Consider the following 19,383-nt stretch of genomic DNA (forward strand, 5'->3'; position numbering starts at 1 on the left):
TGCTATGGTTTTGTCAGTGCATACTTCTCACTCGCTGTTTTCACTTTCACCTTCAATTCCATTTTTGTCTCCTTAGCTAATCCATCAAGTTAATCTTGTGTGAGGGCAAAGTAATACTTTACAGAAATCATCAGCTCACCCTCTGAACATAGGAAGGCAATATTTTACTATGAAAACTCAGGCAAGAAAGTGTTCAAAAATACAGCCAGAACAGAGAAAATCTGTTATATACACTCACAGACATGGGCTCCTATTACTCTGCTCTTTGGTGGGTTTTCATGAATGTTAGGATCAGAAGCAGGGATGTTGGCAAGGACAGATAACTCATGCTATATTCCATCCCTGTGGCAGTCTCCTTTGAAAAGTGGTACTGGTGAGAATGAGGCTGTTAAGGCTCTTCCTTAGAGGAAGATTTGTTATGTGCATGATGGGGGAGGAAAAGGCACTGAGTTTTTCTGTGAGTGTCAATATCAAATCATTCATTTTATTTTTGAGCTGGTGTGGCTAAGAATTAATGTTCTGGAGAAGTCTATGCATATCTTTTATATCTCTGGAATGCTGTTAAGCTGTCAAAGATAACTACAGAATGTCACATAGCCTTTGTATTTTACCCACTGGCTTTGTTTTTTTAATACCTTTTATATTCTTAAGTGTTTTTACCTGTCATGGTTCAGAGCTTTGATTCAAGTGTTAGGAACCCAGATGCCTTGTCTTAATCTTCTTCAAGACCCAATGGCTACAAATACATCTTGATACATTTTTAGGTTTTATTCTGCCAGGAGAGGCTTGCAATATTTCACTACTTTCACCCTGTGTTAAAACAGGCATATCTAAGTATGTAATTGAAAGGTCAGATCAGCATTAAGGTTGGAGCAAAACTTTTGGTTTCATTGTTAAATAGTGATTTATAGAATCTGTATTTTTTTTTTCATGGGAAGTATTTAAAGATGTGATTTAAAATGCAATTTTTTTTTAAGATAAAAATCTTGGACATTATTGCTGCTTCATTTCACTGCTTAAAATGTGAAATAAACATTTTATTTCTGGTGTAATAAAATATAAGTGACCCGAGTAAAACTATATTGATTACAAGACAGCAGAGTTTAAGTTAGTGTCTTGCCACTATAGAAAAGTTAAATTCTGATGTTATTTATTTCAAGGAAAAGAAGATGTTTTCAAGCAGTGTTTTTTAAAAAAGTGTTGGAAAGGTATGAAATATCCAATACAGTTTATTTGTCCTCTCCAGAATATGAAAAATCCTCAAAATGTATACACTTCACTGCAAACCCCAAGTAAAAAACCAATAAGCATACAGACTTCTTTGTTCTTTCATTATTTCATCTTGAATCTCCAGATAAGAAGCAGCTGAGAGAAGACTTGGTTAGAGTGGCAGGTCTATTGGGATCATATACAAACATCTGGACAAGGACCCAGAGTCCAAAGAGTTCTGCCCATCATCAAGCCCTGGCCAAAAACTAGGGAACATCTGTGTTTATTTTCTTCTTGCCAATATTCACTTTAAGTGCAGTAGTTAAGTAGGAATATCTCAAGCTGTGATTCTAACTTACTCTGTGTCTCCAGAGAATTTTATTTCCCATTCCCCATAAATCAATTCATAGTGACATGTCTTGCAGATGGTCTACCAGTGACCAAACATTTTGTGCAGCTGTCCACTTACCAGGCATTCAGGTTCTAGGGTATAATATCAAATTTTATTTACTGGCCACTCAATTAATGGAAGAACTGGTTTGATTTATAGTTGCATAATTTTATGAAAAGAGAGAGATCGGTGCTGTTGCACTCAGACAACATAGCCCTCTCATTTCATGCTCAGGGCTATAGCCAGATTCCCAGTGGTGTTTCATTTGCTGGTCTTCTTATGGATTACCACAGTCTGTGCCTTCTGAAACGATTAGCATAATGCTGAGGAGGGACCCTGGCAAACTGAGATGTAAACAAAGATAATAGGAACAGTTAGCTGGAAGCTGCAAGATGGAAAAAGAGTTCTTAACTGATATTGATTGTTATGGCTCAGGCAGATGTTTAACATATGCAGCCTGCAATTACAGCACAATTAGAATTACAGAACTACCTCACATAATGGGAAACTTGGTGAGGGTAATGTGATGAGGAGGGGAACTGTTCTCTCCTTTCCTTTTATCATGTGAAGTGCTGCTCTTCCTGCTCTCACGGACAATTAAATTGGATCTTTTGTTTGCCTTCAGCCAAGATGTTCGTTCTTTCTTTCCTCCCAGAAAACGCATGCTTAATGAAGGAAAAAAAAAGGGTAGACTTGTGAATCCGGGAAGAAATTTCAGTGGAGTAGGGAGAGGAAAAGCAAATGAAATCTTAAGTGATATTAATATTTGTAGCACTTCTAACTTCAGTGTGATTCTTCAGGCAACTTTATCTTTGTTCATCTTTCAGAACCAGAGACTTCCAGTCATCACTAAGTGATCATCTGGGTTGCTGATCCTGTAGTTGAAGGGTGGCTGGTTCTTTTTTTTAACATGGAAACACTACTGAACCCAGTGATGGAAACTGAATGAAGATGAAAGGATTTTAAGAATGCTTCCTCTGTTAAATAGCTGAGTTTACTACATGCTTAGGAATGGGCTGAAGCTTGAGAAAGTTGAAGTTTCTTGGAAAGTCTCCACAAAGAATACTTTCTTTCAGCTTCAGGGATGCACATTATTTATCCATCAGTGAATTAATTGTTTTAGTTTTTGTCTATATATGACTGTCAATAGTTTTGATTTTCTTTACTGCTTGCCATCTAACCTATTTAATAGGAAGTATACCTTTGGTGTACAACAGAAGTGAAAATCAAAGTCAGTGAATGATTACTACATATACACACACTTTTTTTAAAAAACAACATAATGATGTTTTAACATGTTCAGACTTGTTCCCGTGGGATATTCCTGGAAACTAATACATAGCTTTAGTTCAAATGGTTTACCTGTGTGTGTGTTTATGGTAATGAGTATTGTTGCATCTCCCTCTGTTTTTCGTAAAGGTATCACCGTGAACTTGGTTTCCTCCAAGAACATGTTCTTTTCCATTGATATAGTAATGTCATTTCATACTGGATCAACATGACATATATGTATTGATGTGCATGTGGTTGTGGCGTGTAGATCTACTTATCATTCATCTCCTATTAATAAATCAATGATTCTTTTTACTTCATTGCAGAGAATTGGAAATGGAGACATACATTTCATCAAAGTAAACTGAAAACAAACATTCTTATAGGCTGTAAGTCTTCTAATGTTAAGACTCTGCATCAAGTATATATGAGTTGCACTGTGTGTGTACTTAGTCAAAGTCCAATAGTTAGTAAGAGGTAATGTAAGGTATACTGTTAGATATGCTTAGGACCCTTGTTTGGGTTTTTGATTGGATTTTTGGGAGATCTGGAGATGTGTGCATTCATGACATATGGCCACGTTTGAAATAATGAGAAAGGGAGAACTCTGCTAATAGCCTCAGAGAAGTAAATGTTACTGTTCATCTGAGAATCTGCATTATGAGAGTGATGCAGTGAATGATCCATTCGTAGCCAGCGTCCTTTAAAAGTTTGTGAGCTCATCACTGAAATACTATGTCTCTAGAAAGAAGTACAAGTATTCATTGGCATAATTAACTGTTTTTTATTTTTAAGATATATAGGTCATTCTGAAAGTAAAGCCTCCTATTTATTTCCATGGAAACTACAATAGATGCAAAGAGCATAATAATGGTATTTGATAGAGCGAATTCTCAGCTACAAAATGCTATTTTTCAGCGTAGTCACCGCCATTAGCTGTGCAATTGGTGAATAATTGAAAGGAAGTTTATCTGCTGTGATTATACCAGGAAAAAATCCTACTCAGACTTTGGTTTGAATGATGATTACTCTCGTGCTCCGCAAAGTGTTCTCCCACAGGCTTGGAAAGCATTCATGTATTCCAAATCCTTTCTCTTGATACAAAATGGCAGAAGGATGGTTCCAATACGTCATTTCTAATAGGAGGCTTGTGTTGCGTTCAGGTAGTAATGAACTTCCTTCACAAGCTGTCAGACAGCTATGACTGAACTGTTTGAGCAGTTTTAAGATAGAAGTGCAAGCCTAGATCCGGATATAACGATACTAACCTAAACACTTCCATGAATTTCTGAAAAATGGAAAAAAGCAAAAACAAACCACTTGTGTCTAAAGGTGTTGTGGATGCTGGAATACTTTACCCTTGTGATTTTGCAATGTGGTTAACAGCATGAGTGTATCTTATATGTTTTTGTTAAGGTGAGCTTCGACAGGTGAGATTTCTCTGGATAACAGTCACACTTCTAGAATCACTCTGTCACATTGTGAATAGCACTGGCTTAATTTTTAAAACAAATGTCTGTAAATAGAAATGTGGGATAGGAGAACTAGAAATTTTAGGTCAGAGAAAAGCGCGTTCCCCCAGCAGTAATAGAAATGGTACATTTACAACTACGTACGAAGTACAACTAAAAATTGTACTTGGCACAACTAAGAAGAAATTTGTTGTGTGTATGTGCACTTGTGGAGGGGTGTGGAAGGAAGATTGCAAGTGGTGCTGGGAATTTGTTGATGATTGAGAGAAATTAAGTTTTCCTTCACTCTGAAATGCTGAGGGATTTGGGAACGTCAGACAAAAGTACTTTGCCCCTTAAAATAATGTGATGCAGCTTATCCCCTGACAGAAGAAGAACCAGTAAAGCACTTCTGAGTAGATGCTGACTGCTGGTGTGGGTACTTCAGGGAAAAGTGCAGTTCATCACTACTCAGCATTTGTCTCCTTGACTTCAGTGAGTAATTAAGTTGCAGTGGCCCTTTTAGTGAATCTGAGCTATGCACCGGAGACTGAAAGACCAAAATCAAATAGTGTGTACTCTCCTGTTTCCGGACTAATCCTGTAAGATCAGTGGATTGAATGGGTGATCTAATAAGAGAATATCACTGCAGTCAGCTCACTCATCTTCAGAAATTAATAATGAAAGCCCACTGAAATAAAGAGAAAGAAACTAATCTGTGAAGGAACAATAAAATAAAACAATTAAAGTGGAAATCTGTTTACGAGAGAATCAGATCTCATAAGGAATGGTACTGAGTATAAAGCATATCCACTGTGCAGCACGTGTCTGTGATGGCTGCATTCGCTCTGTTTGGTACCTATGAGGGCAGGATGTGCCCTGGGAATTTGGCTTCATGGAGTGCATCATTCAGAAATTTTGGGTGCAGAGTCATTTAGAAGTAGAAACACACCTGAGACTTCCTCACTGGACAAGAAAATTTGTAAACATTACTACCATATACACACAAGTAAAAACTCGGCTTTTGTGGAAGGAAAAAGAAGGCAGACATGGAACGGCAGAAACTGGTTATTGGGTCAGTTATTAAACTTTTATCTTTTATCTGTACTACATACAATGAAGGACTCTCACTTCTATCCCAAAGAGCTGCACATACTATGCAAGCTATGAAACTGATTAAGCATATATTTCTCACAAAATTCTTACAAACCCGTTCCCATTCTCTGCAATGATTACATCTCCTTTACTCTCACTTTATCCCAGGACTTAGTTCTCCATATCTTCTTCAGTTCATCATCTCCCTCTCCTCTGAGTACTGACGCTGTTCTGAGCTTGACTAGAAACCAACAAGGGGCATGAAATACAAACTGCAGGTCATTTTTTACTGCAGCTTCTTCACCTGCTGCCTTGGCAGCATCATGCTGATGCTTGCTAGCAGCTGGCAGCTGACCATACTGCAGATCTGTAGGACTTCTCAGCTGATTTTAAAAAGTGATGAATGAATTTCCCTGCAAGGAACTTCAGCTGTTGTGGTACTGAAACCCCCTACAGTTTTATGAACATGGCAACTTAATGTTAGCAAATTTCATTTGTGAGATCTTGTGTTGGTGGAAGAAACTGGACATCCTGCAGGAAAGTCTGCATCCACAGTCACACGTTTCTTTGGTGCTTGCAACTTATTTTCCCTTCCACAGACCTGCAGCTGTTGTCTCCTGTGTCCTCTGGGTTGAACTCTCTCACTCTTGCCAAGGAAAATCAAGAGGTAAGTAAATTGCTTTTCTGAGCTGTGAGAAGATCTGAACAAGTGACGGAGGTTCCTCTCGTACATAACTCAGTTTAGGCCACATCTTGAGTGGGGAATGGTGGCAAGATGAAAACATTTCACCTAATTCTCACTTAAAATCAATTCGATGTACCTGCCTCAGTTCTCTTTAACAGAGAAACAGATTCCAGTGAGCGTAGAGCATCACTGAAATACTGGCAGTGTTTTATGTAAGACTCCAAGGCCCTTTGGGCAAAGCTCTCACTGGTTTTAAACAGCGCCCAGCACACAGGAATTTCTATTTGAGTAGAGCAATAAGACCTCTGACTGCATATAGGCAGATTAATGACACTGGGCAAGCACTTGGTGGTTCAGTTGCTGGAGTAGAGGACAGTCCTGCAGCTCCTGCCCCTCTGCACTGGGGCTCTGCTCTTCCACCAGCTGATTGAGACTAACAGCAACTCTGAACACCAAAAAACTGAGAGCTGAAGAGGCATTGCTTGTGACTGTTGACTATACATGGTTGCCTTGTCCCCCGTGGAATATTTTTTTATCTAATGTGGCTAGTATGAATGCATTGTATTATATTGTATTGTATATATTATATTGTAGTATGAACACATTTTATGTGATAAGTCAGTTACAGGACTCTTGTATCTTAAGATTTCATGGCTACAGTTGTATAATGGATCGATAATAAGTCTGTAATGTTTTGATTCGATATTATGCATAATGTTTGTGTTCTTGAGTATCTTAGTGACTTATTTTCTGTTCACTATCTGAAAATCCACAGTTAGGAGTAGATAAAGCACTATGTCAGGGAAGAGCAATGCTGCTGTTTCAGGAAGTATGTAACTATGGAGGCTTCGTATGGGAGGTTTCTTCTACTTGTTTACTTACCATCAATGTGGAACAATTTTTCATCTAGCTTCTGGTTCAACTATTGATTTTTTTGACTCAATGGACTAAGTTCATTCCTACTGTAGCTCCAAGGAAGTCCATGGAGCGTCAGGAGGAATTCATAGGGAGCTGTATTTAAACTTTAGCAGTCAGAACTAGAGCACCTTGCTACAGGTCACATTGCTCCTCGAGCTCATTCCTTATCTGCCAGAATAGCCTTTTAGCCCATTTTTGTCCAGTCCTTCGGGATTGAATTGGAAAGAAGAAGGACTATTTGTGATACAACTGCTCGGTCACGTAAGGGCTGACCAGGCCAGAAGTACCTGTGCGCTTTTTATAAGTCATCACGTACCTTGTCGTTATTGCTGTGCTGGATTTGACCCCAATAACACTAATACACTGAAGGGCTTTTATGTCATGGCCAGATCCTGCCTTTTTTTCAGTAATTTTCTTTTTACTGGAGTTATTAGGAGATCTCTGGTCTGTGCCAGCTATTGTTCCCAGAGACATTAGCAGTCATCTTGTAGTGATGTTTTCCTGGGGCTTTGTTTCATTCGTTTCATTAGTAAAACTCTTTCAATTGTATGTTTTCTTTAATTACAGAACAAAGCACAGCCCAGCTTAGCTTTCTACTGCATTTGATCTTATGCAGCAAAGACAGAGAAGCTACAGCATTTGGCACAATGTTAATTGTTGATAGTAAGACCCGTGGGCAGAGAGAGCACACTGCTAGGTCCAGGATGCTCTCTCCTCTCCAAAACTGGTTGGGAAGGGGGGCCGCATCAATCAAAGAAGGAAAAGGTCTTTATCCTTCTTCTTCTGTGTGTCCCTGAAAATGATGGGCTCAGTTTTGTTCCTAATAAATGTATTTTCCTTCTTAGTTTATGTTAAAGTCTATAATATGAATCACAACACAGTCCTAGTGCCTGTGTTATACTCCTACTCCGTACACCTACAGCTCGCTCATGAAAAAACAGCTCATAAATTACAGCTTTTCTCTGCTACTTTGTCATACTGATACTGTTATTAGAATGATAATTTATTAGGAGACTGTTCTTTGTACTCCAGTAACAACACTAATGAGGAAAGTGCATGAGGTCTGACTGAGATCAGTCAAACCTGCCATTGATAAAATCAACCATGAAAAATTTTCTTTCTTTCAACTAAATGTTGAGGGAAGCATATGACAGGTGCTGTTACATTATCTTATTTCTCTTGTGCATGCATTGTCACTTCTCATGTTTCCCAAAGACATCCCATTTGGGAGGAAAACACTTTCAATCCAGCATCACTGTCTTCTTGTGTGGAAAGGGAAAATAGACATATGGTATTATCAGAAATAGCATCTCCTGACAGCCTCTAAAAATACTCATCACACATCACTAGCTATTTTAAATAGCTGACTAGAGGAAGAAAACATCTCCAACATGTCTCAATCATGAAGTATTGGCATACTGACATTTTACATAAAAGAAACAGCTCCTCATCAGCAGAAAGTGACAATGAAGCATTTTTTAAGCTATTTTGAATGATATATTACAAAGATACATTGGACTGTATCCTCAGAGGATACAGGTTTGGGGAATGTCCAGAGAAATCAAGTACATCCAATGAGGAGCTCTCTACATCACATTCAGAGTGCTGCCCAGTTATACAAGCTCAAAACTCTAAACTGGAGCACAAATATTATTGGGCATGGAGAATAAAGGGAGCATGACAGGAATGTCTGCACTTCAGTGTACTGTTGGATTAGCACCTTACTTATTACCTTTTGCTCAAGAAGAACCCTTGTCACAGTTAGGCATAGTTTTCTCGGGTGCCTCTGTAGGTGTTCACTGTTCATCAGTCTGTATGCACTAATAGAATATCTCGTGGAGTAAGAAATTCAGAAGTTTCATTCTGTTGAACTTTCAACCTCCCTTAATGTAGTCCTAGAATAATGGTTGATTTCAGAGTGATGTTCTGTCTGGACATTCCCTATTTTTTCTGCAGTTAAGAATATCTCTGTAGACACCATCTGTGGTCTCCATTAGCTATATAGTATGAAGAAATTGAAGTGTTTTTTCAAGACTTCTAATGGTGAGCCCCTCTTAGAAACAGGATAGTCTAGTTGTTTGGACGTGAGTTGTGAGTTGAAAAGGGCTCGTATTATTGGCAGTGCTGCTGAGTTGCTGTGAGACTTTGAATAAAAGACAGTGCCTCCATTTACCATTCCAGCCACTTCTTCTCTGTGTTTCTCTAAAACCTTTGGAACGCAGGCTGTCCCTTAGAGTAAAAATAAGCAAGCACACTTTAATAGATAACAGCTCTGCAGTTGCAAGCAGTGAACAGAGGCTGTTGTTTTCTTGCTTTTTGGAATCACTAGTTCTATGGAGCTGAAATTTATATATAATTTAATTTAAATAATAATAAATAATAATAAATAAATTTATTATAATTTATATAATTTTCTCTTTATACTGTATAGTTTATATAAAAGCTGAAAGAGTTGCAGAGCTCCATCCTGGGATGGTAATGAGCATAGAGAATGAATGTGCATCATTGTCGTGCCAGTGATAATTGGTAATTTCCTGGTCAGGCTAATACCAGATGAATTAAAACTAATATACTGAATAACTTGGTGAAACCACATTGATTTGCTTTACTAATGAAACAAGTAATCCATTTTTCTCATGGAATGGGTAAGAAGAGAAACACTATTTTGAAAAATTATGTCTGGAGTAACTTACACTATGCATTGTTGTAGTATTAAGGAAACATTACCAATTTAGAGAAAATATTTTCTGTTTGTTTGTCCCCCTCTGTCACACTCTTTCAAGAGGACTGTTCTGCAGGAGCCCTGGAGTCCTGCACTTGCTTTCTGCTCTCATTCAGAGAACCTACAGCACTTTGCCATTGGCAGATAAAATTTTAATGATAAACTGCAAAACAGCATAACCTGGTCATGCTCTAGTATCATTTCAGATCTCCAGATGTATTCTCTGAGCCTCAGAAAATGCTGCTTTTGTGAAGCAGAGGTGATGTGAAAGGTGTTGCACTTGCTGGCCATCTCTTAAGTAGATGCTGTTTGTAGAACTGTGTGATAAATGGACAGGAGGCTCAAGGCTTATCTGGCTGAATCGACATAAAGTATTATTTTACAGTTGTACTGGGATACTTCTCTGTGTGAACCATCTACTGCAGAAGAGAAACTGAAGTAATTCAGAGTAACTGTTTTGTTTTGGAAGCAGAGACATAATGATTTGGGAAAATGTTATGCTTTTTCTGGAATAGCCTGCACACAGGCATAATTATTTTGAAGTAGTTATCCCTCTACCACTCACTTGCAGCACTTGTTCGTGCACTGGTAGAATAACGATGTGCAGAAAGTTGCAATCTGCTGTAATTCATACAGATCTCTGGGAATGACCCTATTAGCATGTAAGTTCAGCTGGGAAGAACAAGCAAATCATTTTCTTAAGTCATGTGAGTTGAGGGGAGATGTGTTACTTTCTTCATCAGAAAGTTTGTCTGTGAACAATTCACTGGGTCCTATTCTAGCATGCTTAGGGCTAGAACAAAGTCATGAGGATTTCCTGTTTAGGTATCTGTAGCACTGAGAATGGGAGATGTTTTCTACATTTATGTCTGTGTTTTATCAATAGGTAAAGGACATTTTTTGTAAGTGGTCAATTAAATACAGCAGTGAGGATATTTAAAAGTCTTCTTGGGATCTGCATGCCTTCCTCTGCATATGGAAAGCTTATTTAAAGTATCTCTATGAGACAGTGGTAGATACCTTCCATTTTCACAATTATAGACCATAAGGCAGAGTCTTGACTTTGTTCTTTATATGGTGTTTTTTTTCTTATGTTAGTACTTGACAGCATCTTTGTTTTTTGAGTTCTCTTCCAGATATCTTGTTAGACCACAATTACCTTTTTCATTCGTAGATCAGCTATCTAGTTGGAAAAGGGAAAGCACAACAACTGTAGTCATATCTGAGAAAATCACAGATTATGGTCACACAAACGTGGACAGATTTTGAGCTCCTGAAAGATAATTGTGGGTTTTGTGATTTCTCAGTGGGAATTTGAATCAGTTTTCTTACTTTTGTTATCACTGTTTGAAGAGTTGCTGTGCTGAAAGTGGATATAAAGAGCTTTAGACACGGAAGGAGTTGTCTGAGCACTGCTGCTTTTATTGTTATGGTAGCATTTCCAGACTGAAGGTAGTAAACTCTTCCTTTGCTCTGTTGTACTGAAAAAAAAAAGAGTGGGCATCTTCGTTCCTTCTAATTTTTTTGCCAGTCTTCGTAGAATGCTTTTGTCAAGATGTTAGCAGGAATTAATAACCATTAATAAAACAACAGCAACAATGTTTAATTCAGAGGTGGTAAGCAGTCAACAGCCGCCATCCCAATTGACGTCTTCCCTCCAAGCACAGGGACATGCACAGAGAGGAGAGGCCACTTCGATGGGAGGCTGCAGGAGGTGGCCCTGCAGAGATGTGAATGGCTCACCTTTCAAATACGAGGTGTAATGCTGGCAGAAAATGACTCCTGTTAGCAATACTCAGCAAAACTTACCCCAAGGAAGGGAGCAAGTGGTGTGTGGGTATCTAAACCTAGACGAAGTGCTTTGTGTGTACGCATTCCAAATACTACTGATGATTTTCTGGTACAATTATTATTCAAAGGTATAAGGATGTTTAGCCTCGCTCTGGGAAGGAATCATTGCATGGTTGTAATTATAATGACTATAGGTCTTTGTATCACTTGTTTTGAAAGATCCATTGAAAAAAAGCATATGGAAGTAGTCTATAATTATAGGCTGAAGGAACTGAGCCCGTCAACCTGGAAAAGAGAAGGCTGCAGGGACACCTCATTGTGGCCTTCCAGTATTTAAAGGGAGTTTGTAAACATGAGGGAAATCAACTTTTTACATGGGTTGATAGTGACTGGACAACAGAGAATGGTTTTAATCTAAATCTCCCCTCCTTTAGTGTAGATGTCCAGGAGCAGTTTTTTAATGAGATGGGTCGGGTGCTGGCATTGCTGCCCAGAGAGGCTGTGGATGCCCCATCCCTGGAAGTATTTAAGGCCAGGTTGGATGGGGCAGCCTGGTCTAGTACTTGATCTAGTGGCTGATGGGAGAGATGAAGTCCCTTCTAACCCAAGCCATTCTATGATTCATTCTATGATTCTGTGATAGTCAGAAGAACTATTTCCAAAGGAGAGAATTGGTACCCAGCAGATAATTCAGAGTCTTAACCAAACATACATTCATTCTCAGGAAGGTGGTTTATCCTAGATAAGCAGGACATCTGGAGCCTAAAAGCAGGACTTCAGTGTTCTACAATCTGTGAGGAGCTGTGCTGTTCCCTGCTTGGTCTGTACAGCCCGGGTAACATTAGGTATATTTACAAGGTCAGCATGGTAATAAGAAATTTAGTCAGCAGCCAATTTCTGCAAATAACTTCTTTTTTTTCTTTTTTACCAAATAATGGACCAAATCTACTTTGCAAATGACCTTTTGCCTTTTCTGTGGATAACTATGACAGTTATCTGGGGGATTAACAACATTACTTTTGGGTATGTAAGGTTTTGAGTTCAAGTCCATGCAGCTACTGCCTATCTATAAGTTGTGGTCGAGAGATTCTGCAAGAATAGACTGAGACCTAGTACTAGAGTACAGTTCATATCAGAAGATTGTGGATATGAGTCACACAGGACAGGCTTGAAGTCCTGCTATGCTATAAGAAATAGTTGAAGTGCAGTGTGAAATCAGGACAGTCCTCTAAGGAGAAGATTCCAAAATGTTCTCCCTTGGGATGCATATTTACATACTGGAAAAAGCTTTGGGGAGATTCACTGACATGGAAAAAATTGGTTGAATATTGTGTCAAAGTATACCCTGGTAGATCAAGAAAATTGGCCTGCCAGTGGTCTGTTAATTATAACACAATCTTGCAATTAAAGTTATTCTGTAGACACAGAGGAAAAGGGAATGAGAAGCTGTATGTAAATTTGTTCGTCGCATTACAAGATAATTACGGTATACGTAAGAAGTGTGGCTTGATGACAAGTGAAAGTGATGTTCGCTTTAGAGGCAGAAAACGAGAAATCACTTAAGACATGCAAGGATAAGGAACTATGGGAAGGTAACGAGAAGGGTGTTGAGATGTTGATCGGGCCACGGGGTGGCGATAGAGGACAAAGGGATAGAAGATCACGCGATTGAAGGGGAGTGAATGAAAGACAGAATGGGAAAAGGAAGATGTAAGTAGCTCTGAAAGCATTTTTTAGCCTGCTGGCAGGCCAGACCAGGAGAAATGCCCAAAATATAAAAGTACCTCTAAGACAAACAGTAGGTCTGGAAGGACCAGTGGGAGTAAAAGTGCATTTTTGAGTAACAGATTTGTGATCATGGAAAAAATTGGCAGGAGCATACAGAGAGGACCCAGATGAGGTAGCTAAGGTGATGGAACTATTATTAGAGCTCATGATCCAGGCTGGAATGATTTTCAGGTGGTGTTGCATATACTGTTCACATATGAGGAAAGGAGTATAGTGTTAGCAAAGGCAAAGCGAGAAGCAGAAATGATTCATGCCTGGGGGGGGCACAGTAGAAGACGATAGAAGTTGATGATCTTTTTCCTTCAACAGTTCCTAAGTAGGACTGGAATAATGTAGGTCAACGGGAGCTCTTGACCAGATGTTTAAGGTTGATTTTATTTGGAATGAGACTTGTTATAATATATAATATTCCTAGATTGTGAGCCTTGTTATTCCTAAAGCAGATAATTTCCCTAAATTGTACCGCATGGTGTAGTGAAAGGATGGGACCCCATCAGCCTTTTTTGATAGATTAATTACCACACCAGTAAATACACTGATTTGGATCCCAAAAACGAACGGGATGCAGTGCACTTAGCATATATTTTTATAGGGCAGTCAAACTTGGATATCAAGTGCAAATTTCAGAAAATGGATGTGTAAGGCTCTCGGTCCCTGAATAAATTACTGGAGACTGCTTGGAAGGTATATAATAATAGACAGAAAACTAAACCAGTGAAAGAGAAGAAATAAAAAGACTGGGAAAGAAAATTATTAGTGGAGGCATGAGAAGTAGGGAGAGGAAGTAACCTGAGAAAATAATCTCTAAGAGAAAGACCATGAGGGAATATATGGGGACAACTACCAAGACTGTGCTTAGAAAGAGATTATTGTGCTGGATGTATGAATAGGGGTCACTGGAAATAGAACTAAATCAGCAAGCACGGCAGTAAACACAGGTAGGTTTTAGAGGAGTGCTGAGTCAGGCAGAGAAAATACTGATTTTAGATGAATATTGAAGGAGGGATCAGGAGAAAATTCAAAGTTATCCCCAACTGAGCCCCCAGTTACAGTAAGGATGGGTAGTGAGGATATGAAATTTCTTTAGATATGGGAGAAACTCTGTATTAATACTTGTAGAGAGCAGTTATCAGGCAGTCTCAGTTGTTGGTGTCACAGGCCGGAAGGAGAACCATTGTTTCAACCATTAAAATTTAGGATTGGGGAATTTTTTTGACTTGACAGGCATTGTATGTGCCTGAAAGCCCTTTTAGGTAGAGATGTTCTAAACAAGTTACAAGCACGTATTACATTTCTAGAGGGAAAAATTCATGTATGTATCCCTGGGGATAAAGCCATGGAAGCCTGGATCTTTATGTTACAGGAATCATCTCCTAAATCTTAAACACAGGTTGGTGAGGTATTTTTTCCCAGACTTTGATGACATTAGCAGAGCAGTTGGCATGGGGCAAGAAAGAAGCTCAAAAATAGGCTGGGAATGTGACTGATAAGTGGCTCAGTGGAGGTTGCAAACCCTGCAGCACTGCCCTCTCAGAAAGAGTGACAGAGAAGAAAGCAGGAGATAGATGGCCTGGAGAGGAAAATTCCAGTCAAGGTAGGAACATGCTTCCCTCAGGTTTCATGCTGTCACGAGCAGTGTCTGGGCTCTCCCTTGTAAGTGGCTCATGGTGCTTGGTTGACTCTGGAGTGTGGAGAGTCCATGGCACCAGGATGGAGGTGGTCAGCCAGGGGCACGGCCTAGATTTTGGGGTGTTGGTTGGAGTGGTGAATGTCCTTTCTTGTGGGCAGAGGGAATGTTCCAGCTGATGGACAAATCCTTGGGTGAATGAAGGCAGACTGCGATCTGGGTTGTGAAGCAGAAGAGGAGAATGTTGGGAAACACAGGTAGTAAAGTGTGTGAATGTTTGCAATTGTACAAGCACTGAATCTTGTTTTCCTTGTTCAGAATCTGACACGTACAGGTTTTACAGTGGTTACTGTCAGGGAACTGCAAGGACCAGCTGCTACCCAAAGGACGAGGACCTAAGGGACCTCTCCAGCACAGTAGAGAAGGACCTCACCAGCAAGACCCATGCTGCCATCCCCAGGTGGAAGCTGGGACATTAGGGCACCCTTAGGCATCAGATGCATCACTGGGGCTGAGAGCCCTGGGGGGTGTGAAACGTGGTCCTGAGCTCTGGACAAGCTTGGGGAGTCTTGGAGAGGCTGAGTACTTTCATTATCTGGACTCAAAGGAGCTGGAAAGCCTTCAGCAGCTGACACGTGGGTAGAGTGTGGCATTCAGGAATAATAGGCTCTTTCTCTGACTTATAGCTAGTGATGACTCTTGAGGGCAGTCTGCAGATAACAGATGAAGTGGGCTTCCCTCCAGAAAGCAAGTGCAAATCTTTTGACAGGAGCTGCTGAACCCAGTGATTCATCACTGATGGGTTTGTAATAGAGGATAAGTACTGTGGCTATGAAAAACCCAGTAAATAAGGTCAACAGTGTTCAGGTTATTGCATGCTATAAGTTGTATTTTAGCAGGAAGACTTCCTGGGGAAGACCTGTTTCTGGAGTTTGGCCAACTTACTGTTCATGCACAGGAAAACAATTATTTTCTTCATCGACTGCAGCAGTACAGCAGATGCATGATGAAAGATTGTTAATACAATGATAAAATATGTCATTAATGATAACGTTGATAGCTCTGAATAGATTTTGGAAAGGAAATTGAAGCCAAACCTAGGGTTAGAGAGAGCTTGAAAAGAGTTAGCAGATGGGAGGTCAGGAAGGAGAAAGGGGGAGTGGGGGTGGAAAATGGAAGCCCAGAAGTGCCTGAAGCAAGACTTGTTAGAAGAGGCAAGGCACATATAAAGAAGATTTGGAAAAAAATAAGAGTGCCTAAAAAGGGGAAATCAATGAGTTTCTGAATTTCTTGAAGGATCCCTGCATGGAGTTTCAGAACTGGTCAGAGGGGCAGAAGCACACGTGCACCATTTCCCTTTGGTCAGGAGTTAGAACTTCAGCCAACATTTTTGATTTAAGCAAGGTGTTACATAAAAATCCTTTTAGCAGACAGTTGAATATCTTCTTCACAGGTGACAATTCAGGTGCATCAGGGTAGACTTTCAGAAATGTTTTGTTAACTTGCAAAAAAAGTTGTTTAAAAAAGGCACACCAGGAGGTAACCCCATCTCATTAAAACTTAGGTATAAATCAGAGTGCCCTTGAAGTCCTTCTCATTATCTTCATCCTCCATCTTCAGCAACTATGCAGAAAAATATTGGCTCAGCAGTGCTAGCCACAGTACAAAGGAAAGCTTTCCTGCAGGAAATCTAAGGAATCCTCAATACTTTTATTTATGACACAAAATGACTGAAACACTGAGACATCACAAACCTCATCTTTGGAAGCTCCATTACAAGCTGAAAAAAAAAAAAAAAAAAAAAAAAACCCACAGGCACACACACTGATCTAAGAAAGATTGCCATGTTCCTTTCTTTTCCTTTTATTTTTATACTTTTATCCTACCTGACTTTAGTTCATACGAAAGTCAGCACTTTGGGGAAAACCTTAAGTAGCAGCATGTCAGAAATTTCATGCTGAATCAGTCCAATGCTTTGTCTTGTTTAAACATCCTATCTCTGTGGATGGCCACACTGCTTCAAAATGTAGGTGAGTAATGTACAATGAGCTGTAAATTTCTTCCTAATTGTGTCAGATACTGCTTGGGATTTGCTGTCCTTCTAAATACCTAGGTTCTGAAAAGCATGGTTGTAAGTCATGTGCTTTGTTGCAGCTGATCCCCACTAAGTTCTGCAGAGCACACGTAATTTGACAGAGTAAGAATCCTCCTTGTAAGGTTCACCTTATTCTCACTTTACTCAGAGTATTTTCATTTGCTCAAATTTATGTCAGTCCTACCTGTTTTTAAACACTTCTCCTGTTGCTAGGAGAGCTGAAAGAACAACAGGGAAACGAGGTAGCATCCTGCTTGTTAAAATAATTGCAAAGAACAATTTTTGTGCATTATTTTGTTTAAAAATGCATTTAGTGTACATTTTCACTACCACTGAAGGCCTCTTCTACTCTTGCCCCTGTGGTTGATGTCCTTCTCTTAGCACTAGTGAAAAGAGCAAGCAGAGTGGCTCAGATTGCATCTAGCATCATCTTTAGTCTGTCCTTGTTACAGCTCTCACTGCCCGAACGTGAAAAATGTAGCATAAAACATTTTGGGGTGTTGCACATTCTATGCGTGGCTATGTATTTCCAAATGTAAAGCTTTTCATTTCCTTGAATAAGGATCAGCTGCTTAATAGCAAGTCCTTCTGTGCTCAAAGCAGGAGGTGATGGCTGAGACCATCTGGTTGTTCATGGGAGCTCAGCACACAGGCAGTGGACGGGGAGGAGTTATTGCAAGCTATGAATATTCTTTGGGTTTTGACACTGATTTGTTAACAGATCCTTTCAATGAATCAGTTCTTTGTGATCTTACTTGTTTGTCCTCTCACATCTACCTTCTCCAGTCATCTGGAATGGGACAGGGAATTGCTGATCGCTTAATTACTACGAAGTTCCTTTTCAAGAGGCTTCCATTTCAACTGGTTGCTGCTGCTTGTAGTACTTGTTTTCAGTTAATCTCATTCATTTATGCCTTGCAGAAGTGGAGCTTCTGGCCAGCTTCTGCAACAATGATGCTTTTACTTCAAGCTCAGGAGAATAAATCCTGTATTTTAAGAGAGGAGAGAGAATCCATTTCTCACCAGTTGAATTATTTTGTAATTCCTGTTGATGCGTTTATCTATGAGCTCCTGAAGCTGTCTGTTCTGGCACTCATTCTCTGGAAATCTGTCTTCTCTTACCTGCTTTGGGTCACCAGTAGTCTTTTTAATAGTGTGGAGTGAAGACAAAAGCAGATGTGTAATGACAGCATTGCAGGTGAATGTACCAATACTGTTGCAAACTTCAGGAACGAAAACCTGTGGGTGCTTCTGGGTCAACTGCTGGAAGAAGTGGTAAGACATGTCATTGTGACTTGTCTGTGAATGTTCACAGCTAGAAATTAGAGGATTTAGTTCTGACTTTTTTTTAATTGCTTTGCAAGGGCAGCTGATAAAACTAAATTCTTCTCCACACTTATCCCTCGCTGCTCTGCAGGGAACCTCAATGATTTTTCTGCTTTGCCCATAAGAGACAAAATAGGCCAGGATATTCTTCCTTCTCCCACAGTAATGGAGCCAGCCCTTCTTCCATTCAGAGTACCCTCTTCATGCCCTGAATGTCACAATTGGTATTCCACAGCAAAGGGTAAGAAGATGGAAGCTATGGTTTACGCAGACATTATTGCAAAGAAAAAAAAAAAAAAGAAAAAGAAAAAAAAAAGAGAAATCTCAGGACAGCATGGCTGCAAGAGTTGCACTGGAGGTAATTTTGACATACTGAAGTTGCTGCTGAGGTTTAGGAGCAAGAGGATGCAGGAGCAAGTCAGGCAATGTTTTTGTGCTATGAAATATTGAAGGATCTTAACAATCAAATTGGAATTTATCAGCTATGTTAGTAAGTCCCCCTTTTCTATCAGACACTGTGCAGAACAACTGGGAGTCTTTTCATCAGAAGATATTGAACTCAACTTTACTGTTTCATATATAAGGGATATATGCAAGAGAATTTTCTGTTCTGACAGTGGAAAAATGATTTTACCTAATAGAATACTACTTTATTATAGAAAACACGCTTAACTGCATCTTTAAATTGTGAAGATGAGATAATTAATGGTTTGAGTGTACATTTATTCATAAATTCCCATTTGGTACAGTATTTCCTTATTCATATTCTCGTAAAACCAATAAAAATTACAGTCCATAGAATACAGGGAACACGGGATATTAACTATCTTCTATGATATCAGGGCTGTAAGTGTTGCCAGGAACCATGGTACCTCGTAAAGAACCACCTCTGACCCTGGCAGTAGAGACTTTTTATTGCCGAAGCGCAGAGGTAGCCTCCTGCTGTGTGTGAAGCTTCAGCACAAAAGGAGCTGGGTGTTTTTAAGCAAGCCATTATTTCTAACAGAAAATGC

General features: G+C 39.5%; 1 protein-coding gene across 6 annotated transcripts in view; it reads left to right on the forward strand.

The window, feature by feature from the left end:
• The window catches only part of CPNE4 (copine 4), a 283,000-nt gene that overhangs the window by 42,487 nt on the left and 221,130 nt on the right, over positions 1 to 19,383 (forward strand). For 5 of the 6 annotated variants that reach the window (XM_090142441.1, XM_090142443.1, XM_090142444.1 and 2 more), the window contains one exon: positions 6,018 to 6,085. The exons of the other annotated variant lie outside the window; for it this stretch is intronic. In XM_090142441.1, the coding sequence (XP_089998567.1) occupies positions 6,018 to 6,085 (68 nt within the window). The remainder of the gene's footprint in view (positions 1 to 6,017; positions 6,086 to 19,383) is intronic. 6 annotated transcript variants of the gene reach the window in all.

The sequence above is a fragment of the Phasianus colchicus genome, chromosome 6 (genome assembly GCF_987193195.1).
Source record: "Phasianus colchicus chromosome 6, bPhaCol1.hap1.1, whole genome shotgun sequence".
In the NCBI taxonomy this organism is placed as follows: Eukaryota; Metazoa; Chordata; class Aves; order Galliformes; family Phasianidae; genus Phasianus; species Phasianus colchicus.